General features: G+C 47.2%; 4 protein-coding genes and 1 pseudogene across 9 annotated transcripts; 3 read left to right on the plus strand and 2 right to left on the minus strand.

Annotated features, from left to right (window-relative positions):
* Nucleotides 1-423: 423 nt before the first annotated feature.
* On the minus strand, nucleotides 424-4,127 carry cnot9 (CCR4-NOT transcription complex subunit 9). 3 transcript variants are annotated; one of them, XM_088383856.1, is made up of 8 exons: nucleotides 3,966-4,127; nucleotides 2,347-2,532; nucleotides 2,164-2,279; nucleotides 1,870-1,979; nucleotides 1,682-1,791; nucleotides 1,342-1,440; nucleotides 1,185-1,276; nucleotides 424-1,054 (listed from the first exon to the last, which is right to left on the minus strand). In XM_088383856.1, the coding sequence occupies exons 2-8, from the start codon at nucleotides 2,386-2,388 to the stop codon at nucleotides 886-888; spliced, it is 738 nt and encodes a 245-aa protein (XP_088239982.1). In that variant the 5' UTR covers nucleotides 2,389-2,532; nucleotides 3,966-4,127; the 3' UTR covers nucleotides 424-885. The 3 variants fall into 3 exon arrangements, with proteins under 3 accessions (XP_088239982.1, XP_088239981.1, XP_088239980.1); XM_088383855.1 differs by lacking the exon at nucleotides 3,966-4,127 and adding an exon at nucleotides 3,375-3,739; XM_088383854.1 differs by lacking the exon at nucleotides 3,966-4,127 and adding an exon at nucleotides 3,375-3,742 and having other exon boundaries at nucleotides 1,682-1,979.
* Nucleotides 2,927-11,239, plus strand: LOC148393811 (ubiquitin carboxyl-terminal hydrolase 37-like). Of its 3 annotated transcripts, none has more exons than XM_088383843.1 (24): nucleotides 2,927-2,948; nucleotides 4,534-4,757; nucleotides 5,033-5,183; nucleotides 5,306-5,397; nucleotides 5,563-5,678; nucleotides 5,807-5,884; nucleotides 6,094-6,182; nucleotides 6,279-6,375; nucleotides 6,465-6,620; nucleotides 6,708-6,839; nucleotides 6,932-7,055; nucleotides 7,149-7,333; nucleotides 7,392-7,509; nucleotides 7,867-7,946; nucleotides 8,030-8,188; nucleotides 8,270-8,323; nucleotides 8,438-8,588; nucleotides 8,682-8,895; nucleotides 8,981-9,150; nucleotides 9,237-9,297; nucleotides 9,457-9,572; nucleotides 9,643-9,712; nucleotides 9,798-9,936; nucleotides 10,282-11,239. In XM_088383843.1, the coding sequence occupies exons 2-24, from the start codon at nucleotides 4,584-4,586 to the stop codon at nucleotides 10,364-10,366; spliced, it is 2,811 nt and encodes a 936-aa protein (XP_088239969.1). In that variant the 5' UTR covers nucleotides 2,927-2,948; nucleotides 4,534-4,583; the 3' UTR covers nucleotides 10,367-11,239. The 3 variants fall into 3 exon arrangements, with proteins under 3 accessions (XP_088239969.1, XP_088239968.1, XP_088239971.1); XM_088383842.1 differs by lacking the exon at nucleotides 2,927-2,948 and adding an exon at nucleotides 3,770-3,957; XM_088383845.1 differs by lacking the exon at nucleotides 2,927-2,948 and adding an exon at nucleotides 4,020-4,377.
* A 2-nt stretch (nucleotides 11,240-11,241) lies between these two features.
* On the minus strand, nucleotides 11,242-12,233 carry LOC148393812 (endoribonuclease YbeY-like). Its single transcript, XM_088383858.1, has 4 exons — nucleotides 12,061-12,233; nucleotides 11,786-11,879; nucleotides 11,640-11,708; nucleotides 11,242-11,377 (listed from the first exon to the last, which is right to left on the minus strand). The coding sequence occupies exons 1-4, from the start codon at nucleotides 12,084-12,086 to the stop codon at nucleotides 11,282-11,284; spliced, it is 285 nt and encodes a 94-aa protein (XP_088239984.1). The 5' UTR covers nucleotides 12,087-12,233; the 3' UTR covers nucleotides 11,242-11,281.
* Nucleotides 11,846-19,996, plus strand: lss (lanosterol synthase (2,3-oxidosqualene-lanosterol cyclase)). The gene is made up of 25 exons (XM_088383846.1): nucleotides 11,846-12,249; nucleotides 13,148-13,260; nucleotides 13,688-13,856; nucleotides 13,965-14,103; nucleotides 14,176-14,284; nucleotides 14,360-14,481; nucleotides 14,576-14,672; nucleotides 14,802-14,937; nucleotides 15,019-15,127; nucleotides 15,198-15,316; nucleotides 15,424-15,521; nucleotides 15,747-15,774; nucleotides 15,857-15,913; nucleotides 16,016-16,087; nucleotides 16,230-16,280; nucleotides 16,352-16,501; nucleotides 16,585-16,681; nucleotides 17,010-17,115; nucleotides 17,257-17,322; nucleotides 17,384-17,461; nucleotides 17,527-17,697; nucleotides 17,754-17,832; nucleotides 17,918-19,347; nucleotides 19,422-19,600; nucleotides 19,825-19,996. The coding sequence occupies exons 1-23, from the start codon at nucleotides 11,968-11,970 to the stop codon at nucleotides 18,053-18,055; spliced, it is 2,586 nt and encodes an 861-aa protein (XP_088239972.1). The 5' UTR covers nucleotides 11,846-11,967; the 3' UTR covers nucleotides 18,056-19,347; nucleotides 19,422-19,600; nucleotides 19,825-19,996.
* Nucleotides 19,997-20,146: 150 nt separating this feature from the next.
* LOC148393814 (uncharacterized) lies at nucleotides 20,147-23,218 on the plus strand (annotated as a pseudogene). Its single transcript, XR_015860102.1, has 5 exons — nucleotides 20,147-20,565; nucleotides 20,768-22,064; nucleotides 22,162-22,202; nucleotides 22,637-22,947; nucleotides 23,039-23,218. The product of XR_015860102.1 is annotated as an uncharacterized LOC148393814 (transcript).
* The last annotated feature ends 323 nt before the right edge of the window (nucleotides 23,219-23,541 follow it).

Below are 23,541 nucleotides of genomic sequence, written 5' to 3' on the forward strand. Positions count from 1 at the left end.
ACTTTATATTCAGTGCATGTGCTGTTTACAATTGAGAAGAAAAAAAAAGTCTTGTTTAGGTCATGTAAATAAGTCAAGCCAAATGTATTTATGGATGCCATAAATGCAGACTCCTTTCCAATCCGACTAATGCACTCCAATATTGACTTGCTCGTAAAAGGCTATTTGGCAAGAATGCAGCGCATGTACTTAGTTCGGAAGAGCTTGCGTTGAGAGTAGACAAATGCATCTGACAGGCTAATGGAGGCTATATGGTAGCATGGTGCGCTAATGCACTGGCCATGTTGGGATGATATCCACCCAAAACGGCATTGACTTTTTCATTGCACAAAAAGTGATTTATTAACTTTGTCACTTTAGTCTGAATCAGTCAGTCTGTCTTCATATATGGAACATTTGATTTAAAAAAACAAAAGACAACAATTTGCTATTTTGAAGTTTTATTAATCTGAAATGAACAATCCTATTTCAAGTGTTTTTCTTACATAAAGAAAATTTCGGGGGAAAAAAAAAAATTGGCAAAAACATTTTGGAAGGGCTGGCAGTCGTTTGTGTGCTAGTATTTAGCCAAACGTTGACATTTGCTATTTACAACAGGACTGAAGGTACAATATTGACAGCTTCAGACATGATTTGGTACAAAACCTTTTGATCATTCAACCGTAAAACAATTCATAGACTTCCAAAACTGAGGCAACCAAAACAAAACACAGGATACCCACTAGTGGCGGGTCTTCCATCTAACCATGCCAGTGGAGATCAGGAGGCTGGCCACAAATGTGAGCAAAACGTCAAAACCAAATGTCATCGACAGTAACGGAGCCCTTCACCGCACAGCCTGTCTTAGCACCGCTTTTGGCCAACATACGAGCGACTCTCGCAGCATCACTGCGGGGCCAAGGGGATTCCCCGGGCGTCGGTCACCTGGCCCTCCTGGAGGTTCTTCACCAACTGGGCCAGCCAACGCTTGGTGGTTGTGTCATCTTTCAGCACCTGCGCAAAGGTGCTGTCCTTCAACTGGTCGGGGAGACACTGCCGCAGAGCTTCTCTGGCTCTGAAGACACAAAAAGGATGACCTTGTATTGAAGATCCCACTGGTAGACATCTTCAATGGCTACACAGTATTCATCTTCCCAGTTGCTTCTCCTCAGGTGAAATGAGAACGACGCCTCTCCGCTACGTACCGGAGATTATCCGAGAGGCGGAGGTAGCATCGAACCACGTGCTTCAGCAGACGCGCCGAAGGCTCCTTGGACAACTGCAACACCATCTTGCCCTGCAGACACGAGGAGCAGCAACGTCACGCGCCGCGAGCTTCAGACGGCGGCGACCGACACTCACCAGGATCATGGCCACGTGGGAGAAGCGCTCGTACGTTTGGCAGATGTAGGCCAGCCCAGTGTCGTCCAACAGGATCTTCTGCAGGATGAACGTGGCCACCTAACGGACCAAACGGAGACATTAGAGACCAGCGACGCCCTGAAGCCCAAAGTACTTGTAAGAAGTCATTTCACTTTCACTTTTTTCTCAACTCATTTCAAATCACACAAGTTGCTCTCAGAATTGGCCAGATTGTTTCTATTAAAAAGCACATTTCCCATCACATATCTTCTTTGGCAAATCACTTGTCTTGAGGAAAGCCTTGGCTGAAACGCAGGCGTGCATGTAAACAGTATCGTACCGTTTTGGAGAGTTCACTCCCAGATTCCATAATACGTAGACACAGTGGGATGATCTCAGTCGTGAGGAGGAAGTTGATCACTTCCTGCTCATCTGTTTTGACCAAAGCGCCTGTCGTGACGACAGAGAGGCTGCTTAGGCTGACAAACGGCAAGCAAAGACGTCGAAAAGTGGAGAACGTGCACGCACCGATGACACCCAGGCTGGTAAGGCGCAGGTACTCGAACGGGCGCGTTTTGCTGACTGTGTGCAGAAAGGGATACAGGAAAAGGGGGATGTGCGCTGCCAGAAAGGCCGACCTAGAGGTGAAAGGCATTCAAATTCATTCTTTTAGGTTTTATTCAAAGTATTACTCAAATAATGATTTCACCAAAATGCTTTGCATATCATTCAAAAGAGAGAGAGAGAGAAAAAGCCAACTTTCAGCTATGATTAGCCGCCAAAAAAGGCGATGAATTTGTTGGACGAAATCACGTGCGTTACCTCGTTTCCGGGTGCGAGGCGACACACTGGAGAAGCGCTAACGCGTTGCACACTCTGTTGGACTGGTGAGCCGTCAGCGTCGGAGGGTTTATCGAGGGATAGATGTTGACGATTTCCTAATACGAGGCGAGAAACTTAAGACGATCGAAGTGAAGCTCGTGTGACGGGCGGCTGGACGGATACCTGCAAAAGGGCGGCGATGGTGCCACACGAGTGCCAGAGCATGGGGGCCAGGTCAGGCACAGATTCTCGTTTCTTGCTGAGCTCCAGCAAGGCGTTCTCTCGGGTCTCGGGGCTGGACAGTTCATTTATCCACTGGTAGATCTTTTCCCGGTCTACCTGAGCCAAGGCTGTGACGTTGGTGACAGCCTGTCAAAAGGCCAGAGAAAGTCACAAATGTGCCATTTTTGTACCCCCTCAGTAAAACACCGCTCCATCTCAATGGACGTTTTCAAAATCCCACCACTATTCTCACATTTTGTCAAATTTGGGTCATCTTTTATGACTGACAATTTACTTTGTTCTATGCACCATTTTGTTTTAATATGTAATTCAAGGGATCAACTTTTTTCCTTTTTGTGCTTCTTGGAAGCACAAAGGAATAATTTGAACCTTTATGACATCAGGTTCAGCAGGGCTTAATCTGACTACCATCTCTGATGCCCCTTCTTCCAAAATGTTCAAAGGATTAAAGCGTTATTGAAATTTGTAACATGTTTTCCGTAATAAAAGTCATTTCTAAAATCTCAGCCACAACTGACTTTTGAGACGTTTTCCAGAAATTGGTACGTTTTCACCGTTTGTAGGAGTAACAAACTGATATTTGTCAAATGAAACACTGACAAATAAGGCTTATCATAGGTCAACGCTATTTTGAACGTATCTTATCAGATAAGCTGTACAATACGTATTTAATGTAATATATTTGAGTTGAGTCAATAACGATTGGGAAAGACAAGCGACATTTGCGTCGGAAAAGGGGTGTGCTTTTAAAAGCTTTGTGCTTAACCCAACATTACTATTAGTATGCCGGTTTTAAATGATGTATTTTGACTTGTGAAATTTATTTGCTCGATAAAAAATGATGTCTGTGAATTTACGTGCATGACGCAAAACGGTGGGAGTGACTGTCTGGTTGTTACAAAAATAAGGGCATTCATTTAGCACAATAGTTGAATAACTACAAAACAAATGGTGAAAAAAAAACTTACGGCTCCCGTAGCCAGCATTCTCACAATCTTAGTGGGGCTAGTTTAAAAAATAAAAATTTCAATGGCGAGTGCAGGTAAAGTTGACAAAACTGTTAGCGCTAACGTTAGCCGCAACTAGCCGTTAGCAACTCATGTCTTCACGCTGGAGCAGAATGTTCACACTACATTATACAAACAACTCAACGTGGCACAACCAAAAGGAGAAACAAATTGCGCCCTGGTCTTCGCGTCCCGCAAACGCAAACAATACTTTGGAATTGGCGTTTTCGTCGCAAAACAAAAAGGCGGTCTCCACTTTCGAGTTCAGCAAAACCGCTAATAGCTAGTAAAGTATCGCGTGATCCGACGCGAAGTGCGCAAAGTGAACACCGTTTCCTCGCGTCATTTCCGCGGTATTTATTTGTTTCCGGGGTAAAATTTCGGTTCCCGCCATCATCGTAATACGCCGCTGCGAGTCCTCTCCTCTGTGTCAACAAGATAGCATACAAATCGCCGGCGGTGAATGCCGGCGAAACAAACTTTGATATCCGAACAGCGACGTTTTGATAGTGAACGTTCCCGGGCGATCGTAGACCAGCAGAAGGTAATCACATTTCGAGCTATGCAGTGTAAAACCAGGTCACCGTTTTCACCTCCCCGATATGGCAGGCAGGCAGGCAAATTAGCCTGTTAGCCACGTTAGCTTTAGTAGCCGAAGCGCTAATGTCGGCCCTCCCTCCATCCTTCCATTCGATGCGTGTCGCCGAGAGGACGTTATTGCCCCTTTAATGGGCAACTCCGCGGGGTTCTTGTGAATTGAAATTGTTAATACGTGTCCAAGTTCTATTGGTAGAATTTCCTTTTATTGAGCGAGTGCTCGGTCTGGTCGCCTTTTCGCTCCGCTTTCCTGCGGCGGTCACGGAGTGGACAGGCGTCGTGCTAATTTACCCCTCACGTCACGAGGCGGCAGAGAAGATAGTTGTTCAATTGACGCACAACTTGACTCGCGTGGACTTTAAGAGAAGTATTTGTATCTGTACTTTTTCATTTTATGCAACGTGTTAACGCTGCGCAAGCTCGCTTGAACTTGGTCTTTCAGTTTTTTGCACGAGAGCTTCATTTGATTTGAGTTGAGCAAGTGGCCAGAAGATCTACTTTGGATGTGTCTTTTTACGCACAGGATTCGATTGACCCACAACCTCCAAAGTGCACCGACGGGATCGCTAAGCCATGGCCACCCTAGTGCCCAAAGTGTCCAGTGGCGGCGCTGTGAAGATGCGCTACACCGGCGATGATGTCGGCGTCTCGCGTTGGAGGGAAGGCACCTTTGAGATCCTGGAAAAGGACAACAAAGTCAAGTTGAGTTTGAAATTCAGCTCTGGAGGCTATGGCAAAACCTTTGAGGTAATATTGGAAGGATTCAAGTATGTTTTATTATCTTTTTTTTGCTTGCTAAAGCACCATTTCTATTTCTATCAAGTCACAATCATCATGTGGATCTGCCATTGTTTTGACCAAATTGCCATACAACAGCGATGGGTTAATTTATTTTGTGTATGAGTAGCTATTGTTGTTTCTGATAAGTTGCCTTCATTGACATTTTGGTGTGACTGTCGAATGCCTTCCAAAATAAAAAGCAATGTAATTAATGAAATTGTCATTTGTTTTCTCACCCCCAGCTGAATCAAAATGTGAAGAAAGTCTCCTTTGGCATGAACCGAATCTCGCTGTCTTTGAAGGACAACCGGTTGATCGTCCTGGACCAGATGTCTTCCACTTTGGCCCGGAAGACGAATGACTATCTGGAAAAGCTAATGCAAGGAAAGACAAGTAATGGGAGGCCTATTACTTGCTGTTACTGTACTATTACTTTACCTTCCTTACAAAAATATGAGAACAAAATCACCAGTTGTCAAATCTGCAAAAACCAAGACTCTTCTTTTCTTTCTAAGGTGTTTTAAAATCATCTAATGGAAGTGTAAACTTCAGTCTGCCGACCCGCCGCTCATTGAAGAATGACATCAGTCCCACTGCGGAGAGACAGGTGAGCACTGGCATTCAAATTTCACAATAAGCAATAATGGTCAATAGCAACGCTTTATTTATGCAACTCTCTGCAAGTGTTTACTATTTTCAGAATAATCACTTCTGCTTAAATAAAGTTGAGCCATATTGTAATCGGAGGGTTTGGCCTTTGAACATCTCGCAGATAACAACAAGACGTCAGATTGCCGAGGGACGGGAGGATTCTACGCCGCGTAAACCTCTGTGCAGCTCGAGCAGAGCCGCCTCCACATCTACTCGAGCCGGACATTCCGACAACCGGCACGTTGAATGTTTGCTTTGCTATTGATGTCGGAAGTGACTCCTTTTTGGTGTCTCAAAGAAGCATTCAAGTATGTTTGAATTATTTGCAAATTGTTGTTTTGTTTGCAAATCATTGTTTTGTCCAGGAGTGAGAAGAGAAAGCGACACCTCGCCTCTGAAAATGACTTGACTGAGGACTACCCCAAGGAAAATGACTCCTCCAGGTAAAAGTCATTCACACTTGAACAGAATTGCAAAGATAAACTGTGGATACACAATATTCAGTAGCCCTCTTGTGCGTGCGTTTCCCATCATGTATTAGCATTAAGCTAGCAGGGGGGCTAATGCAGTGTGTGTGCAGTTGTATCAGTTTGAAAGAAAAGGGAAAAAAAAAGTTCTTAGTGTTTTTTTTTTTTTTTCTTCTTCTTCAAAGCAACAACAAAGCCATTTCGGACCCATCGAGGGAGTTTTTGTTGCTTTTCAAAGAAAAACTGAAGCAAGCAGAGGACAATCGCAGTTTAGGTAAAAGCCCCAGCAGTGCCATCTCAATTTCATCTCGCCGCCGGTGTCACGTGTTGCGCAGTATCTTTCAGCACTATTCTTTTGACTTCCTCTCAGCTCCCCTGACTTCAACGACTCCCCTCCAGCCGACTTCATTCTACAGCAGAGGATCCGTGACCAAGGATTACAGCCAGGGCCACTCCTTTTCAGAAAGGTCAGCTCCGCGCGTCTTCCGCAAAGAGCGTGCGTCCCTGTTCGTTTGACGTCGCCCAGTCAATGCGAGCGACATTTCCCAAATCTCAGGGCCACGAGTACATCGGCGTCACCCGCGGCCAAGCGTAGCCTCCTGCTGCCCATTCACTCCACTCCTTCCAAGAAAGTGCGACCCTCCTTGGATTACGGCGGCTGGAACAAGCCGAGGCCCTCGGCCGCAGTCCAGTCGCAGCCTCCCCTGCAAGGGTAACGGTTTAGCGCATTCGAGGCCACCCTGGCCCGCCGCTGAGGTTTTCTGCTGACGGCGCTGTTCGATGTGTGAACGCTTGACAGGTTTTCAAATTTGGGCAACACTTGCTACATGAATTCCATTCTGCAGTCACTCTTGAGCCTCCCGTCCTTCTCCAATGACTTACTGAGGCAGAGCATCCCTTGGAAGAAAGTACCCACCAATGCGCTGCTCAGGTAGGCCCCACAAAAGTGCATTTCCATTCAATTGGGCGCGCCGTGCTCCAAATGTGCCGCCTTGTCTTCAACTTGTTGTGATGTGCGTCCAGTCGTTTTGCTCATCTTCTGGCCAAGAAGGACGTGGGTTGCCCGGAAACGCAAAAGGACCTCTTGAGGAAAGTGAAAAGTGCCATCTCATCCACCGCCGAGCGTTTCTCTGGAAATATGCAGAATGTAAAATGGCCACCTCATCAAAGACAAATCTTTTCACGGGTCACTTTTGTTTGAACAGAGTTGTCTTGTGTCGTGCCGCTTTTTCACCACCAGGACGCTCACGAATTTCTCAGCCAGTGTCTGGACCAGCTGAAAGACGACATGGAGAAAGTGAACAAAAGTCAGGCATCTGCGGCCAAGCCGGATCCCGGCGAAGAAGCCGACACCTCTCGCATCTACACCTGCCCTGTGGCTGTCAACATGGCCTTCGAAGTGCAGCACACCATCACGTGCAAAAGGTGAGGCCGGAAGCTTGATGGCGAACGAGGCGAAGACTTCTAACTCTGTCTTTTGCAGTTGTGGCGAAGTGTTGATCAAGCGCGAGCAGTTCAACGACCTGTCCATCGACCTACCTCGCAGGAAGAAGACCCTCCCACTTCGATCGATCCAAGATTCCCTGGATCTGTTTTTCAGGGTGAATCTACTTTGATGCAATCTTTAACACTACAACACTTCGTATCGATCCTGTAGATTTTTTTTTAAATGATTATTATTATGATTATTATTTTAGAAACTTCCACTCCTGTTGTCGGTGCGAGCAGTCAGTAAGGAATGCTATTCATTAGCCTGCCTATGGCATTTCCTGTTACGTCTTAGCATGAAGCTAACAGACTTTAAGACGAGACAAAGTGCACGGTGGTTTTGAAGACAAAACTTGCAGTTCACCTGGGAGTGGAAACGGCGCCGCCTTCTTTTTCCCCATTGTGTTGCAAAACCCTCTCTGGAAAGACTTCAAGATACCCAAGTTCAAAAGAATGTTTTCCTTTTGCAGTTGGAGGAAATTGAATATTCCTGTGAGAAGTGCAATAGAAAAGCAGCCACGGTTACACACAAATTCAGCAAATTACCCAGGTAAGCCGCAAATGAGCATGTGAGGAGTAACGAACAAAAGCGGTGGCTTTTCAGTTGACTTTTTTTTCCCCCTCCTCTTGCAGAGTGCTCATCCTTCATCTGAAAAGGTACAATTTTAACGCCCAGCTGTCTCTGAACAGCAAGCTCGGCCAGCAGGTGGTGATACCCCGCTACCTGACCCTACTGTCACATTGCACCGACTCCACACGACCCCCCATCCCTCTCGGCTGGAGTTCCCAAGCGTAAGACCTCCAGGACACACACTCACACCCTTTTTACTGAAAAATAATGCTTTGTTTTTTTCTTTCCCATCCTCTTTAAAGGTCCAGAGCACTCAAAACATCCCAGCCACTCAGTGCGTCCATGGCTCCTCTCCGGTAAATGCTGATTATGCAATAACCTTCTCTGTCTGGTGTTAAAATGCTCGCATTAACAGTGAACAATTACTCTTGAGCCAGTTTCAATGTAGATCCTGATGGTGTGCGTTATAGGAAGCTCGCAGGGAAGACAGTTAATTGCAACAACGCATCGGCGCTAGTGGACTCGGACTCCGAAGAGGAGAAGCTTTGCAGAAAGGCGAGCACCGCCCGCAGACGACGAATCAGCAACAGTCTGCCAGAAGATGATGAACGACCAGAAGAGGTGAAGGTTCCTGGAGGGGAAAATGACTTTTTTTCCCCCCTTCCCCTGTTTTGCTTTTTGTTTTTTCCTTGATGCAGTTCTCGTTGTTCTTAGCGGGGAGATCCAACAGATCTCAGTGGGATCAACGACGATGAAATGTTAGAAGCGGTGCTAGAGTTCAGTCGGCAGGAGGCCGGTGTCACCGCGCCGCCTTTGGTCCTGGACGACGAGCCCACGAGCAGCCCGGACACGGGCTTCGGCGACACGGATGCCCAAGAACTGGCCTATCACGCTGAGCTGATGGAGACGGACGCCAAACAGCCCGCAAGTATGTGTGTGTGTAAAAGGCCACATTTGACCCCCTGCCGCATACTGGGTGGAGAGCTTTAAGTTGCACCTGCACCTGTATTTAGACGTGTTGGATTCCTTGGACTTGACCATGGACGAGAACAAAGAGAACCAAACCCCAGAAGGTTCGCAAGGCCAACAGGGCGAAATTGATTGGGTCCAGCAATACAACTTGGATCAGGAGAGGGAGGATCAGGAGTTGCAGCAAGCGCTGGCTCAAAGCCTCAAGGAGCACGTACGTCGGTGTAAATGGGACAGAAGCATTTGGAAGGAATCTTTCTCTCGTTTCTAATTTGTTGTTTTCTTTGCATTTGCACACAGGAAGCCCAAGAGCTTAGAGAGGCGGATGATCTGAAGAGGGCCACCGAGCTCAGCTTGCAAGGTGGGAACCGGCCTTTCCATATATTGGCGCACGACATTTGGGGAAAATTGGCAGCTGCCAAAAGATTCAAGCAATTCAAAGTTCCGCTTTCCACCACGTTTCTTATAAAGCCGCAAACATGTCGTAAATATGAGATCAACAGTGGTGTCCCTCTGACAGAGTTCAACAATTCTTTGCCCGAGCACATATGCTCGGACGACGACTCCGGCAACGAAGACGTGCTCGACATGGAATACACGGAAGCCGAAGTCGAGAGCCTCAAGAGGAACGCAGAGGTAGCGCGCATTCATCCGTGGCGACGTGAGCGATTGTGTTTCTGAAGACCCCGTGGCATCTCTTCCGCAGTGCGGGGACTTGGCCAACTCTTTTCGGCTCATCAGTGTCGTCAGCCACATCGGGAGCAGCTCCACCTCTGGTGAGAGACTCCGAATATTCTTTCTGCTCTTAAATGCTCCTTTTGTTTTGGCAATGCACGGTAAGCAGGTGGCTTCTTTTGTCAGGCCATTACATCAGCGACGTTTACGACATGAAGAAGCAGTCGTGGCTGACTTACAACGACCTGGACGTGTCGCGCACCCAGGAGGCGGCCGTCCAGCGGGAGCGCGACCGCAGCGGATACATTTTCTTCTACATGCACAAGTAAGTTGGTAGCAGTTTTCTGATTCACCCAGTACAGACGTGATTTCAAAATGATTCAATTGCAAGAGTGGCGTTGTTTCGACCTCTTCCAAATGCACTTGCCGTGTCTAATCAGTGACGCGAGTGAGTTATCGTGTTAGAGGAGACGGACTTCATCGCTGTGAGTGAGATGGCGGTTCAAACCCGTTCCTGCTGTCTCAATCAGTGATGACACAATGTTCTGCTCGGGCAGGAAAACTAGATTTGGACGTCGGCAATTGATTTGATCATAACCAATATATATTTCTCTCCCCCCCCCCCCCCCCCCCCCCCCCCCCCCCCCCCCCCCTTACCGGGTGTTCCCAGGGATGTGTTTGAGCAGCTGTCCGAAATGGAGAAGGCCCCCGGCAATGTCTCGGACTTGGGGAGAAGTGTCCTGCAGCCCCTCTGAGCCCCCACCATGCCTTCGACCACGAAACAGCCTGAACGTAACTAGACTGGTGTCTTATTTACTACTGATTGCTCGGCCCCACCCAACCCAGTTTTCAATGTCGGCACTTGTTTCGCACAACAGAGAAGAGAAACAACCGTATGCGTGTCTGAAGTGCTTAAAATGTCGGCTCAAACCCATTTGATCAGTTGTTTTGGGGTCTATGGTTATGCTTTGCTACAGTTCTGTCAAGTAACTGTTTTATGAACTTGCCACAGCAGGCGCTACTGGAAGTGTTTCGATTTCCTCCCTCGGCCCTCTGTTTTGTGAATCGATTACAAAACGACGATGTTGGATGATAAGCTATTATTTAGAGTGTAGAGAGAGTTACTGTATTTTGCGGGTACAGTCAGTGCAATATCCTGTTTTGACACAATTCAAGCACTGTGTCGATTTTTCCGAAGCTGCTCTTTGTGCTTTAGTCCTTACAAGTTCCAGCAAAAAAGCCCTTCTATGTCTTGCGTTTTGCTCGTGTGCCTCCTCAAGTCTTTCGTAAATGTTTATGTATAAGCTTTAAATTTGTTTTTTCTCCACCCAATATTTTTGTCAAAATTAAGCAATTTTTAGTCAAGAGTTTTTCTATTTATTGCAACCTCGGGTTGTTTCTCCAAATCGACCGGCAAAGATGCAGAACGCCAGGGAAGTGAAATGTGTTACTTTTGTCTGAACCTTCATCAGTCCCATTCAGTCTTTTTGCAGAGACTAATAACTCATGTCCGTAACCATGACACCCTCCAGGAATTGGCCATGTTCAGTTTCCTGTGCAGCCTCCTTGTTCAACCTGACAGAATTCTTACAGCAGACTTTGGTAATAAAACACTTCAATGAACGTGGGATTGGTTTTGGAGTGTTTAATGAAGTGGTCCCAAGCAGGTGTCACCTGTCTTGGTGGTATGGCTTCATCATGGGCATCAAATGTTGCCCTGTCAGTCGATTGTACTCGCCGAGAATGTAGCTTTCCTTCTGCAGCATCTACAGAAAGAAGCACAGCAACGTCACACAAAACGTCTGCCTTTGCCAAGATAAAGGCCACATGTTCCTGCCTGGGTCGATTTGTCCTTGGTGTGTTTAACAGCCCTCAAATTCAAAATGCCAAACCAATAGGACGACCTACATCTCAACAACTGTTCCCGAGACGCTTGCTATTTTAAAAGCAACTTTGAATTGGGTCAATTTGGCCTTCAACCTAACATTACAAACCCATCCAAGAAGGTAGAAGCTTCTGTGAACATACCTCATGCCATTCCTCCTCTGTCTCGTGTCTGTAGCCGAGCAGGTGGCAAATGCCGTGGGTCGTCACCACCTTCGAACGCACCCAGTGGTCAACAAAGCCATCGGCATAGCGAGGAATCGGATCAGTTGTTTCGTGCGACCACTCACGGTGAGCGCTTCGTGGAGATCCGTGGACTCCTCCTGACACTGTCTCATGAGGAACTCCACCCCCAGGAAAATGTCACCGAGGTTCAGCTCGTCTCTGTGGAGGGGACACGGCATCTTACCGGGTCGCAGACCCTGAAAAGCCAAGCCAATCAACCCAATAGGCATTTCTCTCTAGGAGACTAATGCAAATAAGAAACTGGGACAACCACCATCCATCAATCAACATGATGGTAGCAATACAAGATTCAGATCTGATTCCATCAGAAGTGATTTACCTCATGGAATGGAAACGAGAGGACATCGGTGGGTTCGTTTTTCTTCCTGTAAATGTTGTTGATGTGCTGAATTCTGCGGTTGTCCACACAAACGACGCCCAAATCGAACTTCTGGATGCCCAAGATGTGCCTGAGGGTGTTCACGTCCTTGCGGAGCCGGGCGCGGCGAAGAGGAACTACTTTTTGAAGGTTCCGCACCACTACACCCATTTCAAATCAGCCGATCTTTTAATACTATAATTTAATATCGCTAAAACAGGGGGTTGTTTGCAGTCACACTGGTGATGCGACAGCGGCCATGTCTGAAATCAAGGTGACACGCGCCGGTAGCGTTTAGTACACAGTAGGGCAATCGGTTGAGTGTTACGGACCATTTCAGGGTGAATGTTGTGGTGCACACGATAAAAACTTAAGTTTAACTGCTGTCTTTAGTTAACGTTCAACACAATTTCGTGAATGAAACGCTCCAGAATGGCCGAATACACATTGGCTGTGTTGCTTTCAATGAAACTGGAACCGGCCGACAGTTTCACCAAACGAGACGAGCTACCCGCCCCAAAAAATATGAACGATGTCGTCAGCCAAACGGTCTTCTCCGACAAACCTTTATTGAGGTCGTCAACCACGTTTGCCAGATAGTTTGATGTTGAAACGCGTCGCATGCATGTGGCACGTTTTCGATTCACCAGTAGCCTCGAACGCAACGTCACTGAATTAGCACACCGGAAACCGGATATAATTTTTTTTGTAACACCAGGTCAGAAATACTGTAGCCCCAAGGCTGAACCCTTTATAATTTATTAATTTGTAACTTTGTATTAAAAATTAAAACTGTAAGGGTGTCAAGCGTGTTGTTTTATTAACAAACGGCACTATGAGAGCACGTGTAGTGATCCCACTAGGAGCGTTCTGATTGGTGGAGCTCTTAACGAACTCCGCCCACACGTCGTCATCTTTGCTGTCTGATAGGTCAGCTGCTCTCTGATCATGTCTTTCCATGCTGAAGTGTTTCTCGAACGTTGCCGCTATGCTTGCTGGGAATTGTAGTTTTATTTGTAATTAACTTTAACGCTGTTTGCCTTCTTAGGCACTACATATACCACACGTAGCACATAAGAGGCGGGCACCTTCGGAGGTACCTGGAGACGTTCGTTCATCGGGAGGATGCTTGTTGACTGTGCCAGTTATGACTGAGAATATGTAAGTATTGAGCACTCTTAAATTCCTCTAAATAAGAACTTTTTGTGTGAAACGTCTGTAGTTGCCGTGACCAAAATGAGTTTTAATATATTAAGTTTTGACTTGTTTAGGTTAAAGTTGCTGTCAGTGGTTCAATTTGACCTCTCACCAATGTATCAGCAAACATCTCATTATGATTCAGTGCAGTTTTTCCAAACTCACATTTTTTTGTTGTATATCATTCTGTTTTTTCTTTCAACGTATTTTTGAGTTGGCAACACTGAAATGAGTAAACTGGACAGAGATGCGTGCGTACTAGATTTTGATGAACATATTGAGTGGCCCAAGCGGTACAGAAGATGGATGGATGGATATTGAGTGGCCTTCCTTGCTTCTGCAGCAACACATTTCATACTCCGTATGTGTACGTTTTGTCGTCTTTGCTCAGGCACTTGCGGAGGCGAGGAGGACCGTACAAGACGGAGCCGGCTACGGACCTGAGGCGCTGGAGGCTTTCTAACGTCGAGGGCAGGCAGACCTGGTCATACCTGGAGCATGTGGATGCCTCAGAAAGGGAGCAGACCATGCTCGAGGCCCATTCTTTAGGCTTGGACACGGTAGGCACCAGCTGATATCTTGTGTGCTTTCCAAAATAATATTCAAAAAATCATTTTGTGGAGCCCATGCCTTACAGATGAATCCGAATTTCAATTTTGTCACCACAGAGCAAGTTTGTGCACGACTCCCCGGCCGCCCGCACGGCCGTGGATGCCGCCCTGAAAGGTATGAACTTCTACAGCCACCTCCAAGCCGAGGACGGCCACTGGGCGGGGGACTACGGAGGACCACTCTTCCTGCTACCCGGTATGCCGCATGTGAAGACGAGGGAAGGATCCAAATTTGGTCATGAAACAATGTTGCAACCTCTGAGTGCAGGTCTACTGATCACTTGCCATATCGCTAAGATCCATCTGGAGCAGACCTGGAAAAAAGAGATGGTGCGATACCTGCGCTCTGTTCAGCTGCCAGATGGAGGCTGGGGCCTGTAAGGCGCTTTGCAGCTTTTTGCACGCGGCACAATGTGAAGGATGACCTGGCTCGGCGCGTTGTTTGTCGGCAGACATATCGAGGACAAGTCGACGGTGTTTGGCACGGCTTTGAGTTACACCTCGCTCCGGATTCTGGGTGTCGATCCGGATGATCCCGACTTGGTTCGGGCGAGGAACAACCTGCATAGCAAAGGTTTGAACAAAGTCTGCCTACTGCTAACTTTCCTGTTGATGATGCAGGTCAATTAAGATTGAGCGATTGATCTTATCGATCTATTTCTCCGGAGGCGGTGCGGTGGGCATCCCATCCTGGGGTAAATTCTGGTTGGCCATTTTGAATGTCTATGACTGGGAAGGAATGAACACGCTCCTACCAGAGATGTGGTGAGATGAAAAGTTAGGAATTGAACAGACAGTGTAACATGAAGATGTTTTTCAAGGTCCCAAACCTGACTTTGATGCATGTGACGTGTTGTCATGCTGTGTGACTGAAGCACTTCCATTTGACGCCAGGCTGTTCCCCAGCTGGCTGCCGGCCCACCCGTCCACGCTGTGGTGCCACTGTCGCCAGGTCTACCTTCCCATGAGCTACTGTTACGCTGTCAGACTGGTGGCTGACGAGGACGCCCTGGTCCTTAGCCTCAGACAGGTGCCACAAGGGGGCGCCATAGCGATACTCTTGCATGACAGACCTGGAAGAAAGAAAGAAATTTTTTTCTTCTCCACCTAGGAGCTTTATGTCCAAGATTATGCCAGCATCGACTGGCCAGCTCAGCGCAACAATGTGGCGGCATGTGACTTGTACACTCCACACAGCAAACTGCTGTCTGCAGCCTACAGTAAGTTCCCAACGGAAACAAAAATCAAAAAGTATTTTGACACCGAGTGGCCCTCACGCTCATCTTGCAGCCGTGCTTAATGTGTACGAGGCCCACCACAGCGCCACGCTGAGAGGAATGGCCGTCAAAGAACTGTACCAGCACATCCAGGCCGACGACCTCTTCACCAAATGTATCAGCATTGGCCCGGTAGTGGAGACACTTTGGAAATAAAAAAAAAAAAAAAAAAGTGAATCGGCCATTAGTAAATGTCAGGCCACGTGACACCATTTTGATGGCCGGCCCCTGTGTTGCAGATCTCCAAGACGATCAACATGCTGGTCCGCTGGTACGTGGACGGCCCCTCATCTGCAGTCTTCCAGGAGCACGTGTCCAGAATCGCCGACTACCTCTGGTTAGTCTGCCAGACTGAGCTGCACGGGGGGGTGGGGGTCCTGGGTTTACAAGTTAGCGTTTGTTACACGTGGCCACGTATCACACGGTAGCGTGCGAGCTCAGTCACCACCACACCTGCTAGGTTTTTTTTTTTTCCTTCCTTAAAGTCCATCATAAACCCAGGACCCACTAAAGAGATGATAATAATGCAATCTGACTGAATGTAATCATTTTTGCGTTTTAGGCTGGGACTGGATGGTATGAAAATGCAGGTGAGTGATTGTGCCTCATCTGAAAGATGATGTAAATCATCTGAAAGCCATTGATTTGTTTACATTGTGTGCATTTGTGCAGGGCACCAACGGGTCTCAGCTCTGGGATACTTGCTTTGCTGTTCAGGCTTTCCTTGAGGCAAGTCACTCTTGAGGCCGAGGGCGGGAATTTGAGTTTGACTTGTCGGGATGTCGGCGGGCGAACAGATTTCCCCTCGCCTCATAATTTGGGGTCTTTCAGGCGGGAGCCCAAGACAACCCCCAACTCGCCGAGTGCCTCCAACGCGCCCGGCACTTTCTGACAATCACACAGGTGAGAAAATGTTTGCTGCTTATTTTTGGAAAGGTGCGAGAGCAACTCTGAATTTTTGGTCAGGACGGAAAAGCTGTCGACCCGACCAGAGCGTGATTGTAAAATTGTTGTTCTTTTTGTGTGCATCTTTCTCCTCCACCAGATCCCAGATAATCCTCCCGATTACCAAAAGTACTACCGTCAAATGAACAAGGTGCAGCCGTGAGCCTTTTGACGAAAAAATGGAAGCATTTTGAATCTGATCCCGTCCGTGGCTGCGTTCAGGGAGGCTTCCCCTTCAGCACGCGCGACTGCGGCTGGATCGTGGCCGACTGCACGGCGGAGGGCCTCAAGTCGCTGATGCTGCTGCAGGAGGCGCGCCCCTCCGTCGGCGAGCCCGTCGCGCCGCAGCGCCTCTACGACGCCGTCAATGTGGTCGGTCGGCGCCGCCGCTCGAGCACGCCGCGTTCGCTCGGCCGTATGCGTCCATACGTGTCGTCACCTCTTTTTGTTCCTAGTTGCTGAGCATGAGAAACTCTGACGGCGGCTTTGCCACGTATGAAACAAAGAGAGGGGGGAAACTTCTCGAGCTGCTGAACCCCTCCGAGGTCTTCGGTGAGTCAATCACCCTGTTGGCGTTTTTCTTTTCCCCATGGGTGATGTAAATGTACATTGATAGAAGTGCAATATTGTATACATGCTTTCAAAACAAAGAAAAAATCTTCTGTTGACACATTCCAAACTGAACCCAGCGCGCGACTCCAGGCCGTGGGACACATGTGTTGGCAACACGCAACCAACACGAAGTCACGTTTGCAAAAGGAGAAGCCAAATATGTCTCGCAACATTTTTGACGTCTGACTCAGATGTGACCAAGAAAGGACAAGTTGCAGTTTCCTTCTTCAAAAGATGCCTTGTGACAGAATCCACCTTTCCCAACCAGGTGACATCATGATCGATTACACCTATGTGGAATGTACGTCAGCAGTGATGCAGGCTCTGGGCCATTTCCACAAGGTGCAGCCCGAACACCGCGCGGAGGAAATCAGGTATGGCCCAAAATGCTGCTCCGTTTGAAAGATGGCATCATTATGCATCGTTCTTTTCTTTTTGCACACGTTTGGATTCATTGAAATGCAGTCAGCGTTGTTGCAGAAGCACTCAAAGGGATTGTTGTATATGCACCCCAGGAAGACCCTGGAAGACGGGCTGGAGTACTGTCGCAGGACGCAGAGGCCCGACGGATCGTGGGAAGGGTGCGCTCAGCCGTAGCGCCTCATGCTTTGACTCTGCGCTGACTCTGCGTTTCCCGCTCAGCTCCTGGGGCGTGTGCTTCACCTACGGGACCTGGTTTGGCTTAGAAGCCTTCGCTTGTATGGGACACCATTATCAGAGGTGAGGTTGGAGGAGGTCACCTGCGTCCAAGTCACACGCTGACGCCAGCGCCCGTCCTCGGCTAGGAACGGCTGCCCGGAGGTACGCGACGCCTGCCGTTTCCTTTTGGATCGGCAGATGGCGGACGGCGGCTGGGGGGAGGACTTTGAGTCGTGCGAGCAACGGCGCTACGTCCAGAGCGGCTCGGCGCAGATCCACAACACTTGCTGGGCTCTGTTGGGCCTCATGGCGGTCAGGTGAGGATTATTGTAGTTTTCTCAATGTGAGTAAACGTCAACGCGTCCGTCCGCAGGCACCCTGACCAGCGGGCCATCGAGCGAGGTGTCAAGCTGTTGATTGACAAGCAGCTGCCCAACGGAGACTGGCCTCAGGTGAGGTTCTCCTCGCTGTTTGGTTTCCACCTGAGCCAACGTGACGGCGGAACACGACTGACTTTGCGTGGTGTCCCCCTCTTAGGAGAATATCTCGGGCGTGTTCAACAAAAGCTGCGCCATCAGCTACACCTCCTACAGGAACGTCTTCCCCATTTGGACCCTGGGCCGCTTCGCCTCTCTCAACCCCGGCAGTTCTCTGAGCGGCAAGGTCAAGCTGTGAACGCATATGACGTCAAAACGGAAGAGCCGGTACATTTCAACTGTCAAAGTGTCTCTCCGCATTGCCTTAAGACTTTTTTGTGCAGATATTAGAGCAGGAAAAGACTTGTTTACAACCAGCAGAGTGGCAAATTACACAACCATTCATTTGAGAAAATACTCGAGCAGTATAAGAACAATGTTTGTGCCTTAAAACTACGTTTTGTCGAGAAAGTGAATTATTAGCTGTGTGTGTGTTTGTGTGTTCGTTCCACTTGATGGCTCTGAGGTGGACATTTCAGTCACGTAACAATCACGAAGGAATATTCCTCCGTACAATGGTTCAAGTTTTGACTCACACTGACACACCCAAAGTTTTCCATTCAAGCGCAGCTCGGGTTTTGTTTTGGCCTCTTGGTTGGTTTAAAGGCGAGTTTTCGAATGTTTGGGGCCCAATCAAGGTGAACAATCTCCACTTTGTGTGAGGAGTGGTGACGACAGCTAACAGATCTGTGATGAGGATAACACTCGAGGCTGGTTCATCCTGTTCTGACATGACGCTTTGATTCATTATGATGTTCATGGGTCATTTTAGATTGTTCCTAAATGTCAGAATGAAAATAAATCCCAATAAATAGGAAAAGCTAGTTGAAACTCAATTGTGAGTCACTTTAAACGGTATGTTGTCCTCATTCAAGCAAAAAGTCCCTTTTCCAAGTCTCCATTGTCTTCCTCGTGCATCCTCGTGGTGATGATGTGACTGGCCGCATTACAGGACAGTTCCCAGACACGTTTGTGCTCTTGTCGATCCAAAACAATGTTTCCATACAGAAATGGCCAAAATCACCCTTAAATGTCCAAGTTTCAGTCAACGCCCATGTTGTCTTGACACTTGCATGCTACGCTGGCCTTGCATTGTTTGTGGTGCACAACATATTTGTATGGCCAAGCAAGCAAGGGCATGCATTCTCCTTCCTTCAATTGTTGTCGTTGAACATTCTTCAAGCGCGCCGATGCAAAGAGTGGAGATGGCACTTTGTGTCTGCATGTAGTGCATTGCCCAGATAGTTTCGATTCACTAGATTGTCAAACAAACAATACTTTTGTCCTCACCTAACCACATATTACAGCCCCCCCTCCCACAATGAGGGCGTGCCCGCAGGTAAATAAATGTGCACGGACCCACACCGAGAAGATATCTGCATTGAGCGCAAACGGTAAGTGTGTGGATTTCTTCACATGGACACTTCTTATGTGTTGTCTTGAATGTTTTTTTGGTATCATTTCAGGCATCAATGCATCACAACAAGCAAGGTGAGAAATCCGTCGTCGCTTCTTCCTCAGCCTTCCCAAGAGCTGACTGATTTTGGGGTTTTTTTTTCCAAAAGGACGCTGTGGTGGTAGAGGTGGTGGGCATGGCCACGGCCACAATCATGGCCACGGGCATGGCCACAGCCACGGGCCTGGATGCGACCGAGAGCCCGGATGTAAAAAATGTCGCAGGCGGCGGCACAGGAGAGGACACAAGCATCGCCGCTGTCACAAGAAAGGGAAGGAGTGTCACGGGGTGAGTTACGCAAACTGTTGTCGTCACAAACAGCAACAATGTGTATCTGTAGCTTCATCCGTGTTGAGGATTACACGAAAGAAAAAAGTCACATTTTAGAGGTTGAAAAATAAAATTAGCCGGAGGTTTCCGTTTCCACCAAAGCTTTGTGACTCCAAATGTGGTTTTGTGCTTTGCGTCTGCAAAAACTTGACGTTGTATTCCCGCTGCTCTTTTTTTTGCAGTCCTCTAGCAGCTCCTGCAGCAGCAGCAGCAGCAGCAGCGATTCCGATTAGAAGAAGAAGAAGAAGAAGCAACCTGGAAGGTCTTCCAGTATCCGCTTTGCACAATGTTTGGATTGAAAACATTTTGTGCTTGATGTAACAAAGTGGATTTTAAAATAAAATCTGAAATGAAGGTTTCGTGGCACATCTCTGAAGCACGAGGCAAAAGCTTACAATTCGGCAGCTCGAGTAAAGGAGCTATTTGGAAAAACAAATGAACTTAAAATGGCCACGCAAAAGTAACACAAATGGCAGAGACTTTTTCAAGACGGTCACAAATTTCAAGGTGCAGAGTGAAAGTGGCTGAATTTCAATTTCCAACATTTCCACCAGGACCAAGATGGCAAGAAAATCTGTTGTTTTGGAGGAAAGGAAATTTCCCAAGATGCATTGAGTCATTTGGTGCAACGCAAGACGGCGACGCAAGAATTTGCAATTTTGTTAGGCCCCGCCCTCCCTCCCTTTCTGTAGTTGTGGCCGGAGGCAGAATGTTTTGTCAGACTTGTTATAAAAGCGCTGCCCGTCGGTGGGCAGGTGAGTGAGCAAGTGAGTGACTCTACTTCAGCGCACGGTACGTTCACCAACTCTGCACATTTTAAGGAAACTTGTCAAATGTCATTTAACAATTTTGCTTTCTTTCATTCCAGATTGACGATTTGAAATTGGGAAGCTGAGATTTTGACAAGCGCAAGGCAAATCAAGGTAGACCTATTCATTGCTATTTCTCCAGAATCTCTTTTTTATGACTGTTTCTGAGTGAAACTTTTCCGTCTTATTACTAGAATAGACATGTCCACCAAATTTTGTATCGATATGTAGCTCTGGTGTCCAGGGTTGATTTTATTTTATTTATCCTCCGCCTTTTGTGACAAATGCCAAACCTTCAAATTTTCTACCACTTTAGGTTCATCTTAGAGACGATGCCACACAGGCCACACACGCCTCGGGGGGTGCACCACCATGCACACCCGGCTCACGGAGGTTTTAGGCACGGCCACGGCCTTCATCACGGCCACGGCCTTCATCACGGCCTCCATCACGGCCTCCATCACGGCCTTCATCACGGCCTTCATCACGGCCTTCATCACGGCCTCGGATACGGCCACCTCGGATACGGCCACCTCGGATACGGCCACCACGGATACGGCCACCACGGATACGGCCACCACGGATACAACCGTGGACACCCCTCCCACGTACATGTTCGAGGATGTTCAATACAATAACCTTGAAATGTAACCGTTCACATAAGCAGCGTGTCCTGTATATTTCATTTCAATAAGAATCATTCTTACAGTGGCCCATAGCGGTTGTTGCAATAAAGCGCGATTTTGTTTTCGCTATATTGTTGCTTTCATGTTCGTTTCTCAGGACCGGCAATATATTTTTGGGTGTACCGAAACAAACAAAGATAACAGGAGAGGAAAAAAAGAAAACCACAGTGCCACCTGGTGATCACCAAGCCTGCACACCTTATTTACTCCGAAGCAAAAAAAGGTCATGTCCATCAATGTGAGCTCACCATTGTTTGCCTTTAGCAAAGTCCATCAGGCATAACACTCCCACCGCTGCCTTCCAAGTAAACCCTAACTCTAGGCAATTCATGTGTAGAGCAAAAACACAAACACGGACAAAGTGACCTTGCCCAATTTTTCTGACTGACTGATTCATGACCGGCAGGCAACATTTCTGCAAGCCCTCCAGAAAATGGCTAGGTAGCATGTTATCAGCCTCCTCATGTGTATGTGTGCGCGAGATCTTGTTTGTTTTTGTTTGATCACGTCGTTGTGTGTCACAAGGGAGGTCTGAATGAACACCTTTGTTCCCCACCATGTGATTTCTATGAGTGTGTTAAATCACATTGCTGGTTTGAGGGCATTTACTTGACTTTTGTTGTGGAATTTCTATCAAGGAGGAAAAAATGAATTGAAAAAAAAGAGCTTTATTTAAAGAGCAAATTAGACGGCTGCAAAAAAGGCCTGTAGTGTAGTTCAAATTATGTCTGTCTATGTGTGCCATGTGAGCTGTGTTAAAGCTCCAGGCGCAATATTCAATATTGATGCCAGGACAGTTGAAGAAACTTTCTTAAAGTAAAAACAAAACAAGCACTTTCTGGATGGAGTGCAAACGGGGAGGCAAGCTCATAAAAGGAGCTACAAAGAAAGCAGGCAGCTGCATTTGCAACTCCACTCTCCAACGCAGTAGGTAGAGGTTCTCTTTTTGCTCCTTCATGATTTACTGACAAATTGTGCCGATTCTTAACTTTGTGTACTTGTGTTTTTTCCATCTCAATTGTAGGAGCTGCACTTGCTGGTGAAAAATGTACAGCAACAACCAAGGTAAACCACAAGACCATTCAGATTTTTTTCTGTAAAATTCCTTTTTACAGACTTTTGATAACTGTTTTGAATCCTCCAGTTTTCAAGAAAAGCCGTAATGTCCTCCAAAAAGTGCTGTTGATTGGATATTATTCCGCTCAAATGGGTCTCTTTGACCTCGAGCATAACAGGTGCATTTACTGTACAATATTTCTGTTGCTAAAATTTTTGACCTGCAACGTACAATAACGGGATGAATGAATTTTATTTTAAATTTCAAAATGAGTCATCTTGACCCGTGACACAATGGGAACAATTCCATGTATTTAGGGTTCAGTTCGACCTGCTGTCAAAAGTATTTCCGTGACTTTCAAAAGGGACAAATTGACCGGCCTGCATCTGAGCAGAAGGAGTCACTGAATCGACTAATTGCGCTTCTTGCTCTGTTTGGAAAGGGAACCCTAACCCCCAAGGCCACCCCAACCAGCCTGGGGCAAACCCTCCTCCGCATCCACCAGGGGGATGCCCGCCTCAGGCTTGCTGCCCTCCTCAGCAAGGCTGTGGACCGGCTCACGGGCATGGACATGGGCAAGGGCATGGACATGATCATGGACACGGCCATGGACACAGTCATGACCATGGTCATGGTGGTCACGGAGGTCACGGTGATCACGGTGGTCACGGTGGTCACTGCCATGGCAAGCACTAGCACAAGAATGGCCACAAGCATGGCAAGTGCCACAAAAAAGGAAAGGACTGTCACGGGGTAAGACTCGTTGTTCCATGTCAGCATTTATGAAAAACAGCTAGCGTTTGTTCATGGATTGTCCATCTCTCTTCTTGGATTTCCTCTTTAGTCATCCAGCAGCTCTTGCAGCAGCGACTCAGACTAGACCAAATGAGCAGAGACGGCGGCACGTAACATCTGAAGAGAACGAGGGTGCAATCAACCCCTGTTATGTGATGTTTGGTTCTTAGCTACCACCCTACACCCTGGTCGTTGTGACTGTTGTTGAACCATTAAAAAAAAAAAGTAATTTTTTTGCTAGCCATGTGTTCTTTTCAATGCAAAAGTACATCCAGTGTTTATTTTAACAAAATTGATACAAATATATAATAAAATTTAAATTTTTAAAAACAACACATGGTTATGTTTAACCATTAAAACCTGATTTGACATATTTTACAAAATTGTTTAAATATGTCATGTAAATTAACTATTACGAATATAAATTTAAAGAAAAACTTCAACTCATAGAATGCAGGGGTAAATTTGACCCGCTTCATTTTTACCATCCGAAAAGTGAAATAGATATACTGCTTCAGCTCTGTTTCTTTCCTTTGGTTCAAAAACACAAAC

Source organism: Syngnathus floridae, chromosome 8 (genome assembly GCF_059516105.1).
Source record: "Syngnathus floridae isolate MCC-2025c chromosome 8, RoL_Sflo_1.0, whole genome shotgun sequence".
NCBI classification, from domain to species: domain Eukaryota; kingdom Metazoa; phylum Chordata; class Actinopteri; order Syngnathiformes; family Syngnathidae; genus Syngnathus; species Syngnathus floridae.